At 46.0% G+C, this 17,374-nt stretch overlaps 1 protein-coding gene across 2 annotated transcripts in view; it reads right to left on the bottom strand.

Moving 5' to 3' along the window:
• Positions 1-14,835, bottom strand: part of LOC118887772 (testis development related protein) — a 57,023-nt gene extending 42,188 nt beyond the window's left edge. Inside the window, exon 1 of one of the 2 annotated variants that reach the window (XM_036838512.1) lies at positions 14,771-14,835. Coding sequence is in view for 1 of the 2 variants with exons in the window: in XM_036838510.1 (XP_036694405.1) it covers positions 12,261-12,371 (111 nt within the window). In the remaining variant the exon portion in view is untranslated. Of the gene's footprint in view, positions 1-12,260; positions 12,474-14,770 lie in introns of those variants that run through there. The other variant, XM_036838510.1, reaches the window with a different exon arrangement.
• Between the last annotated feature and the right edge of the window lie 2,539 nt (positions 14,836-17,374).

The raw sequence follows: 17,374 nt of genomic DNA, 5'->3' as shown, positions 1-17,374 counted from the left end.
TATTATTTTTATGGGTGTGTTGTGTCTTCGTTTCTGTGCGAGGGCTTTCTCTAGTTGCGGCAAGTGGGGGCCACTCTTCATCGCGGTGCGCGGGCCTCTCATTATCGCGGCCTCTCTTGTTGCGGAGCACAGGCTCCAGACGCGCAGTCTCAGTAATTGTGGCTCATGGGCCTAGTTGCTCCGCGGCATATGGGATCTTCCCAGACTGGGGCTCGAACCCGTGTCCCCTGCATTGGCAGGCAGATTCTCAACCACTGTGTCACCAGGGAAGCCCGATCAGTCTTAATTATAGTTACAGACTGTCTTTTCTCTGTAAAATTTCTTAGCACACTTTCTTGCCACATCGATCAATGTCTATAATTACATCTTGGGGCAAAACTTCTCCATTTATTGTTTAAAACACCATCACTATAAAACTTTGTTTTTAAAAAGTATTATTGGTCTTCAGTCAACAAGCTTAGTATTTAGCTATAGCCAAATACCTGGCAAAGAAGATCTAAAAAGAGATATAAATAGTTACAAGGAAGCACTAAATCACATCAGGTATTATTTTAAAGTTTAACTGATACAGAAGAGGGAGAATGAAGTAACTGGTACGTGACTTACAGTAGGTCACTGGGGGTAATTGTGTAATAAAGCCTCTTGGTTGTAGTAAAATTTGCTGGTGTAACACAACACAACACAACACCACACCACCTCTGGGGTGGAAGACAGCCCGCCACCACTGACCTATGTGACGAGGCAAAGAGAGGAAGCACGGCAGGTGCACACACGGCTTCCTCTCACATGACAGGCCAGAACCTGGACACAGAGCCCCTGCTGGTGCAAACGATGCTCTCTGGTTAGGGAGCTGTACACCCAATGAACACGTGCTACTAGGGGAAAGTCAGCAGTCTCCCCAGAAGGGCACCTGCTGGCCCCCAGGCTCCACAGAACTAAGATGAACACCATTACACACACAGTTCTTACTGTCTACAAAACACCTCCCGGTTCCTTTGGCCTCCGCGCTCCATCTGGGTTAAGATGATGCGGACGATTCACATGCTGTTCTTAATGTCATCTCCTTGACCATAAAAGCATGACTCATTTCATCATGGAATGAGATAAAGGACCAAACTAGACAATTAATTTATGTGAAAGCATGGAAAGCTATACAAATGCACACTTGTTAATTAATAAAATGTAAGCCCAGGAAGAATATAAATGAGCTCTAGCACCCTGCCATTTATTTCCAAGTTTAGCAATTAAGACTTCCTACTTGTACCCGAAATCACAACAAATTCCACACTGGAAACCTCTAATGAATCAAGTTGCCTTAGAATTAGAAGAGACTTCAAAGAACCTTTAGTCTAAACCAGGGGTCAGCAAAGAATGGCCCAGCCCTGTCTGTGTAAATACAGTTCTATTGGAACGCAGCCACACTTGTTCACTTACACACGTCATAGCTGTTTGCACAGGACAGCTGCAAAGTTAGCAGCTGTGATGGAGACTGTATAGCCCGCACAGCCCAATTCCTGCTCTAAACCTCTCACTGAGAACAGGGATTCTGGAGAGGGAATAACTAACTCATCTGCCCCTAGTCACACAATTAGTGACAGGTGGGCCCAGGTCTGCCTGCTGACACCGGGCTACCTACTCCCTTTCCCCTGGTCCCAGTTCATTCATCATCTGCCCTGTAAGTTCTGAAATGGAGAGCCAGGTCCTTGCGGTTTTTCACAAATGATGAGCCCTTCAGCTCCTCCCCCAGCAGCGCACCTGCGCGGCTCGTCCATCAGGATGTGCGACGCCGTCCCCAAGTCACGCGTCCACAGTCAACTCGCTAAGCTGCTCCCAAAGCCACAGCGCCCTGGGCTTCCCTGCTGCTCAGAGGAGACATCTTCGTCCTGATCACTCTGACTGCCCTTCAGCCTTTGACCTGCACCTCGAAAGGCAACAGCTCTCTTCCATCGGCTTTGGCAAGCTCACTTCTTCCCGCTTGTCCTGATACTAATCCATCTAGAATTCAGGCTCTTATTTCACGTCCGAACTCCTACACCAGAATCCTGTTTTAAATGCACCTTGCCTCTAACCCCTCCTCCTCCTCAGACAAGTATTCCCTGTCAAATAGCATGAAGCCCTGACTCAAAGGCCTTCAATATTTGTCTAAAAGGTGAAGTCTGAAACCCTCAATGGGGCTTCCCAACCTCCCGTGCCAGTTAAATTGGTTTGTTCTCTATCTCCCAAACCTCTTTCGGATCCAAAGCTACGCCATTTCCCCCCTTTCTCACTGTCTTTCCTCAAGAACCGGCTTAAAGTCTACCTGCTCTTCCTCCAATAATTAAGTTGAAAAGGAGGTGAATAAAGAAAAGGGAGCGTGTATGTGTGACAGCTCTGCTTTTCTCACAATGTTCTAGTACTTTTCACTTGCTAATTCACCAGAGAACCATCTATCTCCCATAGTAAGACTTCGATAAATACACTCATTATTACAATACTTAAGCATAGCAAAAAAAGCAAAAGCATCCTAGGGTGTTTGTTTTGTTGAAATTTGAGCCAAGACACAATTTTATCAATGCTTTTTAAGGCACTAATTGTTGAAGCCCTAGAATTTGTTGAATATAAAATATGAATGTTTGGAAAGTGAAGAAAAATATCACAAATTTATGATAACCTGTAAGGTAAGAGAAAGAGGGTAGCAAAAAAAAAAAAAAAAAAAAACCTCAAGAGAAACCCGGATTCAAATTCCTATTAGTGGCTACATAACTCTACACAAGTTTTTTAGCTTCCTTAAGTTCCTCAAATGTAAAATACAGTTGATTCTCATTATTCAAGGCAGCTGCGCTGTAAAAGTTGCCACGGACAATGAATCAGCAAATACTGAATCACTGCTCTTACAGGAAATACGGGGTCAGGTTCCTGTGAGCCTCTGTCACATTTTAATCAATCATTCAATACATAACCTTGTTTTGTGTGTGTTTCTGTATAAAGACACTTTATTTAATATGTATTGTATAGTCACTAACGTTGACCTCACGCCTGAACAAAGCTCACCTAACATGCATCTTCTCCTTAAGGTACATCACAATCTTCTGTGATGCAATTTTTAATGAGTAGCAATTTTTAAAGAATATTCTAAGTCATATGACCTTAAGCTCTAGTAAAATCAGTAAAAGTGAATCTTATGAACTAGGATTTTAAACTCTTAGGAATAACAATTTCAATCTAAATGCTTAATATTAGCATTGACGGGTGAACATTATACAGAGTAGTGTGCTGGGGCCTGGGGCCTGAGACGGACACCAAGCCTTAACCATTTCCATCCTCAAGTGGCCACTGTGCTAACAGGACAGGGCGGGGGACCTTGGAATTCGACCAGCTCATGCCTAGAGAGGTTCACAGGCCCAGGCACGTACAAGCATCCGCAAACCTGAGATGAGCTGATCTGAATCTGAGGGAAAAGTCCGGAACTATGCCATCCAATTCACTAACCAGCAGCTAAACACAGATGCCAGGGAGCTGGAAGAGGGCTAGCATGACTGAGGAAACGCATTTTAAATTATTTATGTATCAATTCAAAAAAAAGACACTCAATTCAGTTATTAGAAAACTTTTATGTATGTTCAGAACAACTTGGGTAAAACAATCTACTTCTTCAACTGCAAATTTTATAAAATCTAAATACTGACCACGTATTTCTGAGGAAAAGTGAGTATACAAATTGAGATGTGCTAGTAAATGTAAAATACACACCAGATTTCAAAGACTTAGTATGAAAAAAAGTGAAAGTAAAGTAACTCCTTAACAAATTTTTATATTGGCTACATATTGATATAATTAATATTTTGGATATATTTAACTTAGAATATTGCATTGAAATTAAGTTCACCTTTTTAAAAAACATTTTTAATGTGGCTACCAGAAAATTTTTGCACTGTATTTCTATTGGACTGTGCTACTCTGTCTCATAAACAGGAGAAACTTCAGGTCTCCTTTGAGATGCCTTAAGTGAATCTAGAGGGAAGGAGTATTTTACCTCTGATCTTTTATCTTCTCCTCCTCTTCCTCCCCTTCCCTCAACTAACTGTCTGCTTTTATTTGATGAAAGGAGTTCTGCGGACTAAACATCAGATTTATCATGGGAACGTCCAATAAGACTAACCCCACAAAGAAGTATCTGCCTAGTCCCAAATGAACCTGTATCCAGGAAGAAATCAGATCTTCTAGGCTGGATGACTCCCACTCATCCTTCCAGGCCGGTGAAAAGAAAACGGATGCTGCGATTCCTTCCCTGACGACCTGCACTGACCCCCTCAGCACTTTACACACAACCCCAGTTCCCACACCTGGTGGTGCCGACACTCCTGCGCCCAGTCCCTTCACTTCACAAGCACGGACAGCACCTCCAGCCCTTTCTCGGCGTGAGGGTCACAGCAGGGGACATAAAATCCTTCTCTGTGGAGCCTCTGGACTAGAATCTAGATGACTCTCAGGAAGAGAGTTAAGTGCTCTCTAAATGCTATCAAATCAGTAAGATGCAGGAGGTCGGTGCCACTGGTAGGACTGCAGCCGGGCTGATGCTGGGACCACTGTCACTGCCACCCTCAAAGCTCCTGTCAATCTGCAGCCTCCCACCCCCACCCTGGCCGGGCCACATGGGCAGCAAGAAGATTCCAGAGCTGCTGACAAAGATTCTCAGGGTCAAGACTCATTGACATTGATCAGAAACAGGGCACAAGGGCACAAGGGAGCCTGACTCCATTCTGGTCGAGTAGAGAGTCTCTGTCACCACCTAGTAGTAGCTGTCACCCTCCTGCTTTGTGACTGGTTTACACATCTGGCACATGGTGGCACTAACCCAGTCAAGGGCTTTTAACAGTGTCTAAGGACAACAGACAATACACGGTAGAGTAGCTTCACCTTATCCCAATTTCACAGATGAAAAACAAACCTGAAGCTTGTCTGGATCGGGGGGGGGGGGGGGGGGGGGGGGGGAGCTGCACAAGGGCATCTGGCTAACAAGTAGCAGGGGTGGGACTCAACCAAGGCATATGGATATGGACACCAGAGACAACGTCCATATCTGAACCACCAGGCTGTATCTGCACATATATGCAGTTATTTTGACTCCAGTTTAATCCATCTAGTGACACGGTGGGGAAGATTTTAGAAGTCTTCATTTAGGCTTATAAACATAGGGAAAGCTAGTTAATATCATCCACGAGGGAAACACAAATTAAAACCACATTAAGGTAGTACTTTTCACCCATCAGATCTAAAACTCTGCAGACATACTGCATCGTATCATATTGGCCAGCCCATCCTGAAAGCCAGTTGCATACATGGCTGGTTGACGCATACATTCATGCAACCTCTTTGGGAGCACAGTTTCGAGACATCTATCAAAATTACAAAGGGAGATTTTCTGATGATGCCCATTCTAACCAGTGTGAGGTGATACCTCATTGTAGTTTAGATTTGCATTTCTCTAATAATTAGTGATGTTGAGTAGTTTTTCATGTGCCTCTTGGCCAACTGCAGGTCTTCTTTGGAGAAATGTCTATTTAGGTCTTCTGCCCATTTTTTGACTGGGTTGTTTGTGTTTTTGATATTGAGCTCTATGAACTGTTTATGTATTTTGGAGATTAATCCTTTGTCCATTGTTTGCAAATATTTTCTCCCATTCTGAGGGTTGTCTTTTTGTCTTGTTTATAGTTTCCTTTGCTGTACAAAAGCTCTTAAGTTTCATTAGGTCCCATTTGTTTATTTTTGTTTTTATTTCCATTACTCCAGGAGGTAGGTCAAAAAAGATCTTGCTGTGATTTATGTCAAAGAGTGTTTTTGCTATGTTTTCCTCTAAGAGTTTTATAATTGGTCTTACATTTAGGTCTTTCATCCATTTTGAGTTTATTTTTGTGTATGGTGTTGGGGAGCATTCTAATTTCATTCTTTTACACGTAGCTGTCCAGTTTTCCCAGCATCACTTATTGAAGACTGTCTTTTCTCCATTGTATGTCCTTGCCTCCTTTGTCACAGATTAGTTGACCATAGGTGTGTGGGTTTATCTCTGGGCTTTCTATCCCCTTCCATTGATCTATATTTCTGTTTTTGTGCCAGTACCATATTGTCTTGATTACTGTAGCTTTGTAGTATAGTCTGAAGTCAGGGAGTCTGATTCCTCCAGCTCTGTTTTTTTTTCCTCAAAACTTCTTTGGCTATTCGGGGTATTTTGTGTCTCCATACAAATGCTGGAGAGGGTGTGGAGAAAAGGGAACCCTCTTGCACTGTTGGTGGGAATGTAAATTGATACAGCCACTATGGAGAACAGTATGGAGGTTCCTTAAAAAAACTAAAGTAGAATTACCATATGACCCAGCAATCCCACTACTGGGCATATACCCAGAGAAAACCATAATTCTAAAAGACACATGGGGCTTCCCTGGTGGCACAGTGGTTAAGAATCTGCCTGCCAATGCAGGGGACACGGGTTCGAGCCCTGGTCTGGGAAGATCCCACATGCCACGGAGCAACTAAGCCCGTGCGCCACAACTACGGAGCCTGCGCTCTAGAGCCCGCGAGCCACAACTACTGAAGCCCGTGTGCCGCAATGAAGAGTAGTCCCCACTCGCTGCAACTAGAGAAAGCCCCCGCACAGCAACAAAGACCCAACACAGCCAAAAATAAATAAAATAAAATTAATTAATTTAAAAAAAAAGCTTTAAAAGAAAAAAAAAGACACACGTACCCCAATGTTCACTGCAGCACTATTTACAATAGCCAGGTCATGGAAGCAACCTAAATGCCCATCGACAGATGAATGGATAAAGATGTGGTACATATATACAATGGAATATTACTCAGCCATAAAAAGGAACGAAATTGGGTCATTTGTAGAGACATGGATGGACCTAGAGGCTGTCATACAGAGTGAAATAAGTCAGAAAGAGAAAAACAAATATCGTATATTAACACATATATGTGGAATCTAGAAAAATGGTACATACGAACTGGTTTGCAAGGCAGAAATAGAGACATAGATGTAGAGAACAAACGCATGGACGCCAAGGGGGGAAAGCCGGGGCAGGGGGTGTATGAATTGGGAGATTGGGATTGACATGTACACACTAATATGTATAAAATAGATAACTAATAAGAAAAAAAAGAAAAATAAGCTAATAAATGATAAATGTTTGATTGAAAAAAAATTACAAAGGGAGGTGCCCTTGGACTCAGCAGCTCCACTTCTAGACATCTATCGTCAGATATGTGAAATGATTTATGCTCATGTTTGTAATAGAAAGAGACTAGAAATAACCTCCTAAAGGTCACCAATAGAGGTCTGGCATTTAAAAAGTCTATATATCCATACCAGGAAATACCATACAACACTGAAACACACACAAACACTGGAAAGAATAAAGCAGCTCTTCACATAACAGTCGGATCCAAAATGTATTGCTAAGTGGAAAAAGCAAGGGGTAAGTGTCTTAAAGTTGTTAATTAAAGTCCAGTCTATCCTCAAAGCCCATGCTCCTCCCAGTATATCACCCCCATGAAAGAGTGTGAGGCCTTAGAGCATTTACTTTCTCAACTAAAGCGCTCCCATAAACCTTCAAGCATCTACTTCACTCCTTTCTTCCCATCACCATAAAGCAAACTTAAACAGAGCTCTCACAGTACCCCACAAGAAAGATTTGGTGTCATCTCAGCTAAGACTTACTACCCCTTGGTTCTTCCTATCTTCAGAGCAGAGTAAAAAGCACCTGAAATGTTCCCTGAATTTTTTTTTTGGAATGCCTACAGAATATGTCTAAGCCTTTTAAAATTTTAACATGAAAATAGGCCAAAAATGCCGTGAGTTTTGTTTTTAAGGACATTAAAGTACAGCTAGCTAACTCCCAGTGCAGTGCAGCTCAAAGCAAGTGAAGGCCGGCCCAAACCTCAGCATGCGGATCTCATTGCAGACCCCCATTTCCTTCTCACCGCTCACAGACCCCGGAGCAGGGCCTAAAGAAGACTCAGCAACTTCATATCCACCAGAAGGAACCCAATTAGATTTAATAATACACAGGCTTAAAGATGATTTTTTTTCAGCTGCAGTGCTAAGACAGGAAGTGCTCCATGATACACATATTATTTATCGAGGGAACAATTCAAAGTGCAGAAAAATGTTTGTAGTGGGAAAACAAATGCATGATTTTAAACATACATTTATGTATATGCGTAAATGTTTCATGGATAGCTATATAAAAAAAGGTAACAATACTTCCCACTGGAAAGAGGAAGAAGTTAAGACCCAGCATTTAATATCCAGAAATCTTTTACCACATGCACAGCAGATTTGTTTTTTTTTAAATTAGACTCATTAAAACTTGTAAGTCTCTCTTTTTTAAATGACTACAATAAATGATTCACCTTAAAAACCCCACTGTTATACTTTAACACAAAATAGATGTGTATTCATGACAAAAAAGGCCAACTGCCTAAAGAAATGCTCAGAGAAATTTATTTTCTATAATGTTAAAGCTATTTTAGTAACAGTCAAGTGTTCCTTAAATCCAAGTAATGACTGAATGCCTCACATTTCAAACTTATTAGAACCTAACACTAAGCTATTTTTTTCTTTTTTAAAAAAAACACAGATTACAGCCATGTGACCTGATTTTCAAGTAGGTCGAACAGACCAGATTTGAATACAAACTAAATGCCTTTCTAGAATAAGACAAAGTGTACTCTGAGCCTACATGTTTAATACGAACGGGCTGACAGGGGCGGAGGGGTGGTGACGGGCCGCTGGAGACTGAAAATGAAACAGAATGAGACCATCTTTCTAATGAGACACAATTTAACAGACCCATTAACTTCTTCTCATATTAATTCCTACCTCTTTCAACTTTAAAATAAAATTTTGCCAGCAGAAGTTTTATGGTAGACTTGTCGTGAATTTTAAAGTTTAATGCTAAGAGAAGCTGGCTTTGGGATAAAGATCAATCTACCTGATGAAATGAACTAAATTTAGAGTATGACTGACTTGCCACAAAAAGTCTGCTTTTCTATAGCAAAGTTTTCAACACATCAAACTGTAGATAACCTTAATAAAGTAACACAGAAGCTGCAGTCAAATCTCACTCCTAGAAGATAACGCAGGATAAAATCCAGATGACTTTGGGTGTGCTGATGACTTTGGGGAAACACCACCAAAGACATGATCTATGAAAGAAATAACTGATAACCTGGACTTCATTAAAATTAAAAACTTCTGCTCTGTGAAATATAATGTTAAGAAAATGAAAAGACAAGCCACAGACTGGGAGAAAATATTTGGAAAAGACACATCTGATAAAGGACTGTTATCCAAAATACACAAAGAACTCTTAAAACTCAACAATAAGGAGAAAAAGCAACTCAATTAAAAAATGGGGCAAAAAAATCTGACCAGACATCTCACCAAAGAAGACATACAGATGGCAAATGAGCAATATAAAGAGATGCTCCACATCACATGTCATCAGGGAAATGCAAATTAAATGAGATACCACTACACACCTATAGAATGACCAAAATCCAGAACACTGATATCGAATGCTGGAATGCAAGAACAGGAAGCAAGAGGAACTCTCGTTTATTGCTGGTGGGCATGCAGATTGGTACAGTCACTTTGGAGAGTCTGGTTTCTTACAAAGCAAAACATACTCTTAGCCTATGATCCAGGAATCACACTCTTTGGTATTTATCCAAGTGAGTTAAAAACTAATGTCCAGGGCTTCCCTGGTGGCGCAGTGGTTGAGAATCTGCCTGCCGATGCAGGGGACACGGGTTTGAGCCCTAGTCTGGGAAGATCCCACATGCCGCGGAGCAGCTGGGCCCGTGAGCCACAATTACTGAGCCTGCGCGTCTGGAGCCTGTGCTCCGCAACAAGAGAGGCCGCGATAGTGAGAGGCCCGCGCACCGCGATGAAGAGTGGCCCCCACTTGCCACAACTAGAGAAAGCCCTCGCACAGAAACGAAGACCCAACACAGCCATAAATAAATAAATAAATAAATAATTAAAAAAAAAAAGTCCTTTCCCATTCCCTTTAAAAAATAATAATAATAATAAATGAATTACCAAGCCGTGAAAAGACAGGGAGGACCCTTAAATATACTGCTCAGTGAGTAAGAGAAACCAATCCATAAAAGCTGCATATTTTATGATTCAACTCTGACATTCTGGAGAAGACAAAACTACGGAGACTAAAAAGATCAGTGGTTGTGGGGCTGTAGGAAGGGGTGAACAGGCAGAGCACAGAGGGTTTTTCGGGCAGTGAATCTCCTATGTATGGCACTATAATGGTGAGTTCATGTCATTACACATTTGTTCAGACCCACAGAACAAACACCACCAAGAGGGAACCCTAATGTAAATTGTGGACTCTGGGCGATAATGATGTGTCCGTGGAGGTTCACTGGTTGTAACAAACGGGATTTTGCTAGTATCAGGGGAAGGCTGTGTCTGTATGGGGACAGGGGTATATGAGAACTCTGCATTTTCCACTCAATTGCTGGGTACCTAAAAATAAAGTCTATTAAAACACACACACAAATACACAGTGAGAAAAAAAGGTATAGATTGTAATTCTGTAAACTTGAATATTGGGAAAAAAGTTTTAATAAATGTGTCACTAATGGCTAATGGTTGAGTCTAGGAAGTATATATGTGGGTGTTCAATCTCCTATCCTTCCAACTTTTCCCTGTTAGTAATTTAACTTAAGAGGAGAAAAGGTGTTTTAGGATTCATTAGGAGAAATAGAAGCAGAACATAGGAAGAATCAATTTAAAAATTTTAAGAGTTTGTTCAGAAACAACAAATATTTCTTATCTTTGACCAATAAATTATTTACAAAATTAAGTAACTCTGTAACCACACTTAAACTGCATATAAATTCTCAACATTATATTTAAGAGAGCTGCTGTTTAAAGTAACCATAAAGGGCTTCCCTGATGGCACAGCGGTTAAGAATCCACCTGCCAATGCAGGGGACACGGGTTGCAGCCCTGGTCCGGGAAGATCCCACATGCCCCGGAGCAGCTAAGCCCGTGCGCCACAACTACTGAGCCTGAGCTCTAGAGCCTGTGAGCCACAACTACTGAGCCCGCGCTCCGCAACAAGAGAAGCCACCGCGATGAGTAGCCCCCGCTCGCCGCAACTAGAGAAAGCCTGCGTGCAGCAATGAAGACCCAACGCAGCCAAAAATAAATAAATAAATAAATTTATAAAGTAACCATAAAATTTTGAGATTTAAAAAATAAATAGTAGGGTAAGCACTAATACCACCAAAACTTGATTTCTGAAAGACACTTCAGATAGGGACCATATTTAAATGCTTAATCAAGGGCATTTAACTCCTATAAAAAAAATGTTTTATCAAGATGAGACAACTTCAGTTCCAAGGGAAGTTATTTAGAACCAACTAGGAAAGAAACAATCTGGTGAACTATTTACAAGTTCTGAGAAGAAAGATACAGATCCCCATTAACTTCCGTTACAGGCCACAAGCAACAGGAGAGTTTCCAAACATTTAACAAACAAGAAACTGTATGACCACCGTCATTTTAAAAATAAAATAAAGAGCTGAATTTCACTGCACATGGAAAGGAGCGCTGCGTTGGGGGTGAGGTGGAGGGAAGCATTTGTAGCGCAGACAGGATCCACCTGGGATCCTTTTTAATTAAAAAATTCTAAACATTCCAGGCACATCTCTGAACTTGTAAGGCCAGTGTCTTTCTGTATAAAGGACATCTGCCTTCTTCCTCCAGCCAAAGGTTTAAACTCAGGTGAAGGTCTGCTGGTTATCCAAACAAGTATTTAGCACACTTAGCGCGCTGCTTTGGCCCCCACCGGTCCAGGCCTTGCCCGTGAGTCCGCCCCGGCGTGGCGCGGTCCCGGACTCGCCGCGGAGAGGACGGCCCGGGCACCATCCACCCGGCAGGCGGGTCCCCGTCCGCAGCAAGGCCACGGCCCGAGGTTTCTGGGTGCGCGCCCTGCGCCCTCCCACCTCCGGGGACTGCGCCCGCGGTCCCGAACCCGCACGAGGGGGGTGGCGGGGCGCGGGGTTCAGTCACTCCTAACGTGGGGGGTCACCACGAGCCACGCGGTGGCCCCCAGACCAGCCTCGGGATCCTAACGGGCCGCGCGGCGCGGGCCTCACCTGCGCACCCCACCTGTGCGCCTCTCCAACCTCGCAGCGCAGGCCTCACCTGCGCCTTCCCCCACCCGCGCCCTCCCCCACCCGCGCCCCCTCACCTGCGCGGCGGCGGCGGCGGGGGCGACGGAGGGCGGCGGCCCCGCCCGCAGGCCATCCTCCTCCTCGGGGGGCTCGTCCAGGAGCACCCGGCTCCGGCCCAGCTTCCACATGCTCCCGGGCGGGCGCCGGCGTCCGTGCGTCCGTGCGTCGTGCGCGCCCCTCCTCGGTCGGCCCAGCGCGCGGACGCACCGGCTGCGGCTCCTGCAGGACCGGACGCGGCCATGGGGCCGGCGGGGCCGGCCTGCGGGGCGGGCCACCTCCAGGACCGGGACCCTCCCCACCCCCGCCCCGCCCCGCCCCGCCCCGGCCCCTCCCGGACCGGACCCGGTCCCCGCACCGAACGAGACCCACCGTACGGCCCGGGACCGGGCCCACCTCCGGGTCGGGCCACACCCCCGGGCCCCATTTCCCCTGCTTGCGGTCCCCCCCACCCAAGTCACCGCCCTCCGGCCAGGCCCTCTGACCCCGACCGACCCTCCCACACCTCCAACGAGGCTCCTCCTCCTTCCAGCGAGGTCCCCGCCCCCCACATCACTCCACGAGGTCCTTACCTCGGGTCGCCACCCCAAGCTGACCCCCACCTCACACCTCACCCCTACGACGGGCCCCCCAACACCCCGGGATGATCCCCAAACCCCCGGCCGACCCCCTCACTCTCCACCCGGGATCACCTCTCACCCGGGCCCCCTTCACCTGGCCCCCACTCATCTCGGACCGCCCCCGCTCACCCCTCAGGCCGAGGGCCCCGCAACCCAGGCGGACCTCCTCACTCCTCACCCCGGGATCCCCCCCACCCCGAGCTGACCCCCTCACCCCTCACCCCGCGGGGGGGCGCGGCCAGGTCTGCGGGGCAGCGGCGCGGGGGGCGGGGCGGCCGGGGCTCCGGTCACCATGGCGACAGCCGCCGGACGCGGAGCGGGCATAGTGCGCATGCGCACACCCCTGGGCCCGCTGCTCGAGGGCGCGGTGGGCGGGACTGGAAGCGGTTCCAGTTCCCGCCAGGGCGCCCCGCCCCCGCGCTTGGTGGTGCCGGGGCTGCGCACCAGCCCCGCCGTTCGGGTGGGAAACTTCGCGAATGGTGGCAGGGACCCCCGAGGGCGGAGGCGCTGGGCACGTGGACCTGCCGGGGGGAGGGTGCGGCCGAGCCCCGGGATGGGCAGCAGGCGGTGGGCTCGGCCGGGGCGGGTGCAGGGACCGTGTTCAGCCATAGGCAGGGGGAGGGACGCGAGCTTCCAACGTCTCCACGTTAGGAGCCCAGGGGCCGAGGGAAAAGTGGGCAGCTGCGCTGGCCAGGCCACCTTGGAACCCGCCGTGGTGCTCGCTGGTCCCTCGCATTCGGGGAGCCTCACGTTGACGAGCAAGTAAGATGTGGCACACGTGGTGTAGTTCACAGGCAGTTGAAGGGACTTTGACGGCTAATTATGACAGCCGAAAATTGTTACTTTTTGTAGGTAAGATAGGTTACAGCCACAGTCATGGCGAACGTGGCAGGGCCCCCGCCCTAACCCCAGGCTGGGGCAGAGGAGGACCGGCCCGAAGCGTCCTCTGGTCTCTCACCAAAACTCAGAAGCAGGAGAGGTAACCTCACACATTCCCAAGTACAAGATGACTTTGATTTCATGTCTCACAAAAGAGCCAAACAATAAAATATAAAAAGATATTCAATTCCATTGTAATGAGGGAAATGCAAATAAACATGAAATGCCCTTTTCCGCCTATCAAAGTGGTAAACATTTGCAAAGCTGTACCCAGTGTTGGGAAGCACCTAGGGAAACTGGTAGCTGTGCAGGGAAATAAGCTGCTTGTGGCGTGTAAACAGTACAACGCTTTCGGAAGGCATCCATTTGTTAGTATCCATCACAATTTTAACGTGCAAACACTCTGCCCAACAAATTACCATCCATAGAGAAACTTTTTACTCGGTATACGTCAGTATTGCTTATGTTTTCACACCAAACGTGTATTACTTGAGGGATTTAAAAGTACGTTTTATAAAAAGAATCCAGAACTGTAGGCGTCTATAAACATTTTCTTAAGCTTTGTATCTTTACTACTCTGAAAAAGAAAAAAAATCAACTGTACCTGTTGGGTTTTTCCAGAAATGATTAGCAGCAAAATTTTTTAAAATGAAAAGAGGCTCTGAGTCTGTCTTTGGAAGAGGCCTGCAGGAGCCCCGAGAACAGACCCAGTGGTGACAGGCACGGGGGCCCTGTCAGGGTTAATGGTTAGGGCTTGGAGGGGGAAAGCCAAATTTTACATACCAACCAGCTACCTGGAAAGCAAGGCCGTGGCAAGAAGCCCAGTGGTCCCCACCTTCCCTTCTCAGTGAGTCGCGAGGGTCAGGAGATAAACACACAGGCACACAAATATCTCCGGGCCCACCAGGCACAAATATTACAAACTGATGTGAAACCCCAGCACACCCACTGAAGAATAATCTACCCAGTAGAAATTAAAGAACTCCTTCTTCATGGGAATATATAAGAATGATAAAATTATATATCTACACCCTTTCAAACCAGGGTCAAATAAGCTTGGTCTTCTGGACTGGAAAGACTTCAGGATGGAAATACTGAACGTAGACATGGTGATGGTTCTAAGATGTGCTACCTGCATGAGATGAATTTGTACCTGGGGCCCACCAGGTTCTGTCAAAATAAACATGCTGCAAGCACAAACACTGATAAAAATCAGAAACAATAAAGTAGAGGTTACAAAACAAAGCCAGGATCCAAACACAGCCCCTTCAAGGTCACTATAAACAAAACAGAACACTAACTCAGAACACTTCAACAAATAACACGGATGCCTTTATTCTCACCAAGAGAGCACGGGGCCTGTGCCGGACCACTGGCTTCCTTTGTCTGGCATATCCGCATTTCTCTGCTTTGAAATTTTTCTTTATAAATTAATCTGTAACCTCCTGCAAATCCAGGCCGATCTGGAATAAGAAGGCCAGGGTAACTAAATAAAAAAGCTAAATTCCAGTATATTTAAACAATGTTTTGCATTATTTCTAGGAGAGCTCAGGAGGGAAGACCTGCAACCCAAAGCACAGCGCCTGAGGCAAGCAGGAGGGGGCTGGTGACTGAGCTTTAGGCATCCTGGAATTCTGAGCACTTCTCGGGAGTTCTTGGAATTTGGCCCTAGTCATTCATTTACTCATTTATGAGTTTTATAAAATTAAGTCATGCTATTGTTAAAGTTCCATAAGAGGTGTGCTTGACACAATCCAGTGTCACAAAAATACAACGCTTATGGGGCTTCCCTGGTGGCGCAGTGGTTGAGAATCCACCTGCCAATGCAGGGGACACGGGTTCAAGCCCTGGTCCGGGAAGATCCCACATGCCGCGGAGCAACTAAGCCCGTGCGCCACAACTACTGAGCCCACATGCCACAACTACTGAGCCCACATGCCACAACTACCGAAGCCCGCGTGCCTACAGCCCGTGCTCCGCAACAAGAGAAGCCACCGCAATGAGAAGCCCGTGCACCGCAATGAAGAGTAGCCCCCGCTCGCCACAACTAGAGAAAGCCCGCGCGCAGCAACAAAGACCAACGCAGCCAAAAATTAATTAATTAATTAATTATTTAAAAGTACAACGCTTACACATAAGAATCCATTTCTAGATCTAGAAAGACATGGTTACAGAACCTTTCATTTACTGAGCTCTCCTTGGAGGAAGCTACTAATTTTAGCCTGAATTGCTCTTACTGGCTAATAGAGTCCTGAAAATTCACTGGTGTAGGAACTCTGTTAACAAAGATCAAGTGTGCCATCCCTGTTTGAAGGCTCAACTTAGTGAGATTTTACCCTGGCAAAATTAGTTTTAAAGGAGAGTGCTGTCTGAGGCACCACACAGAAGCTTCTAGCAACCAGAACTTGAGTGAACTAAGCGGCCTCCAGAGACAGGTCCGCACCCCGGGAGGGGATGGTGCAGAGGCAGATCTGAGCAGCAAAGGCAGCTGGATTTGAAGTCGTTATTCCAGTTACGTGGGCCATGAAGCCAGGCATATCCGATGGAGTTCGAGCCTCCACAGTCTGGTGGTTTTGCTACCCAAAAACTGGGTTCGCCTCTTGGTGGCTGGCGAGCCAACAACCAAGCCGAAGATGGAGAGAAGGAGGGATTTACTATTACTTGCAGCAAGTAAGGAGAACACCGGGGATCTCAAGGCAGTGTCTCCCCGACAGCAAAACTGAGGAAGTTTTAAGCTAGGGTACACGCATATTCATGAGGGGCTTGAGCAGAGGAGAACTCAGCATAGAATTGGGGCAAAGGTCGACAGAGTCCAAGCTCTGGTTGATTGAAGTCAGGAGGGTCACCGTCATTGTTCCAACCTCCACTGGGGAGGGGGCCTTAGTTCCCTCAGAGCTCAAGGATGTATTATTAGGCCTATCCCTTGAAGAGGAGCTAGGACTCTGCTTATCACTGCACTACTTTTGACTGCCTCTTCTCTGTTCCTGCATTCCTTTGTTCCCTTAAGATTAATGACTGAGACCCGTTCAAGGGCAAGCACTGTGGCCAGGCTTACATCACAAAATGGGTTATCTTATGTCAAGAAAGCCATTCCTAGTTCTCTCTCTCTGGGGACCCCCTAACCTATCTGCTTACAGTTACATTCGCCACATCGAAGGCCCACGTGGAAACTGCCATACGCCTGCAATGCGTTTTTATCAAAAGCGAGGGAACGGTCATTGACAACACCTGGAGGATTAAGGGGTACGATCACTGTGGCCTTGAAGGTCAGCCTTCACGCCCTGCTCTGTTACCAGGTTACCTAGTATCCTCCCGGCCAGGCTTCTGTCTGGACTCCCTTACCTGTAGGTATTATTAAAATGACATTCTGTACCCTTCACACCTTCTCAAGTACATCCTATACCCAGTGTGGTACTGAGAACAAAACTTGCACCAAGAATTCACTGATTTGATCACTAATTCCATTCAGCGGTGTTAACAGAAGTGAAACAAAACTACAGCTTACTGAGTGCTTACTACACACCAGGCATTTGCTGGTACTTTACACACACTATCTCACTTAATGGAAAGAACACAGAATTTGGAGCACATTGACCTGGATTACAATTTTAGCTCTACTTAAAAAAAAATAGAGC

This window comes from Balaenoptera musculus, chromosome 21, assembly GCF_009873245.2.
Source record: "Balaenoptera musculus isolate JJ_BM4_2016_0621 chromosome 21, mBalMus1.pri.v3, whole genome shotgun sequence".
NCBI classification, from domain to species: domain Eukaryota; kingdom Metazoa; phylum Chordata; class Mammalia; order Artiodactyla; family Balaenopteridae; genus Balaenoptera; species Balaenoptera musculus.
The sequence above is the reverse complement of the archived record's forward strand: the minus strand, read 5'-3'. Positions and strand labels throughout refer to the sequence as shown.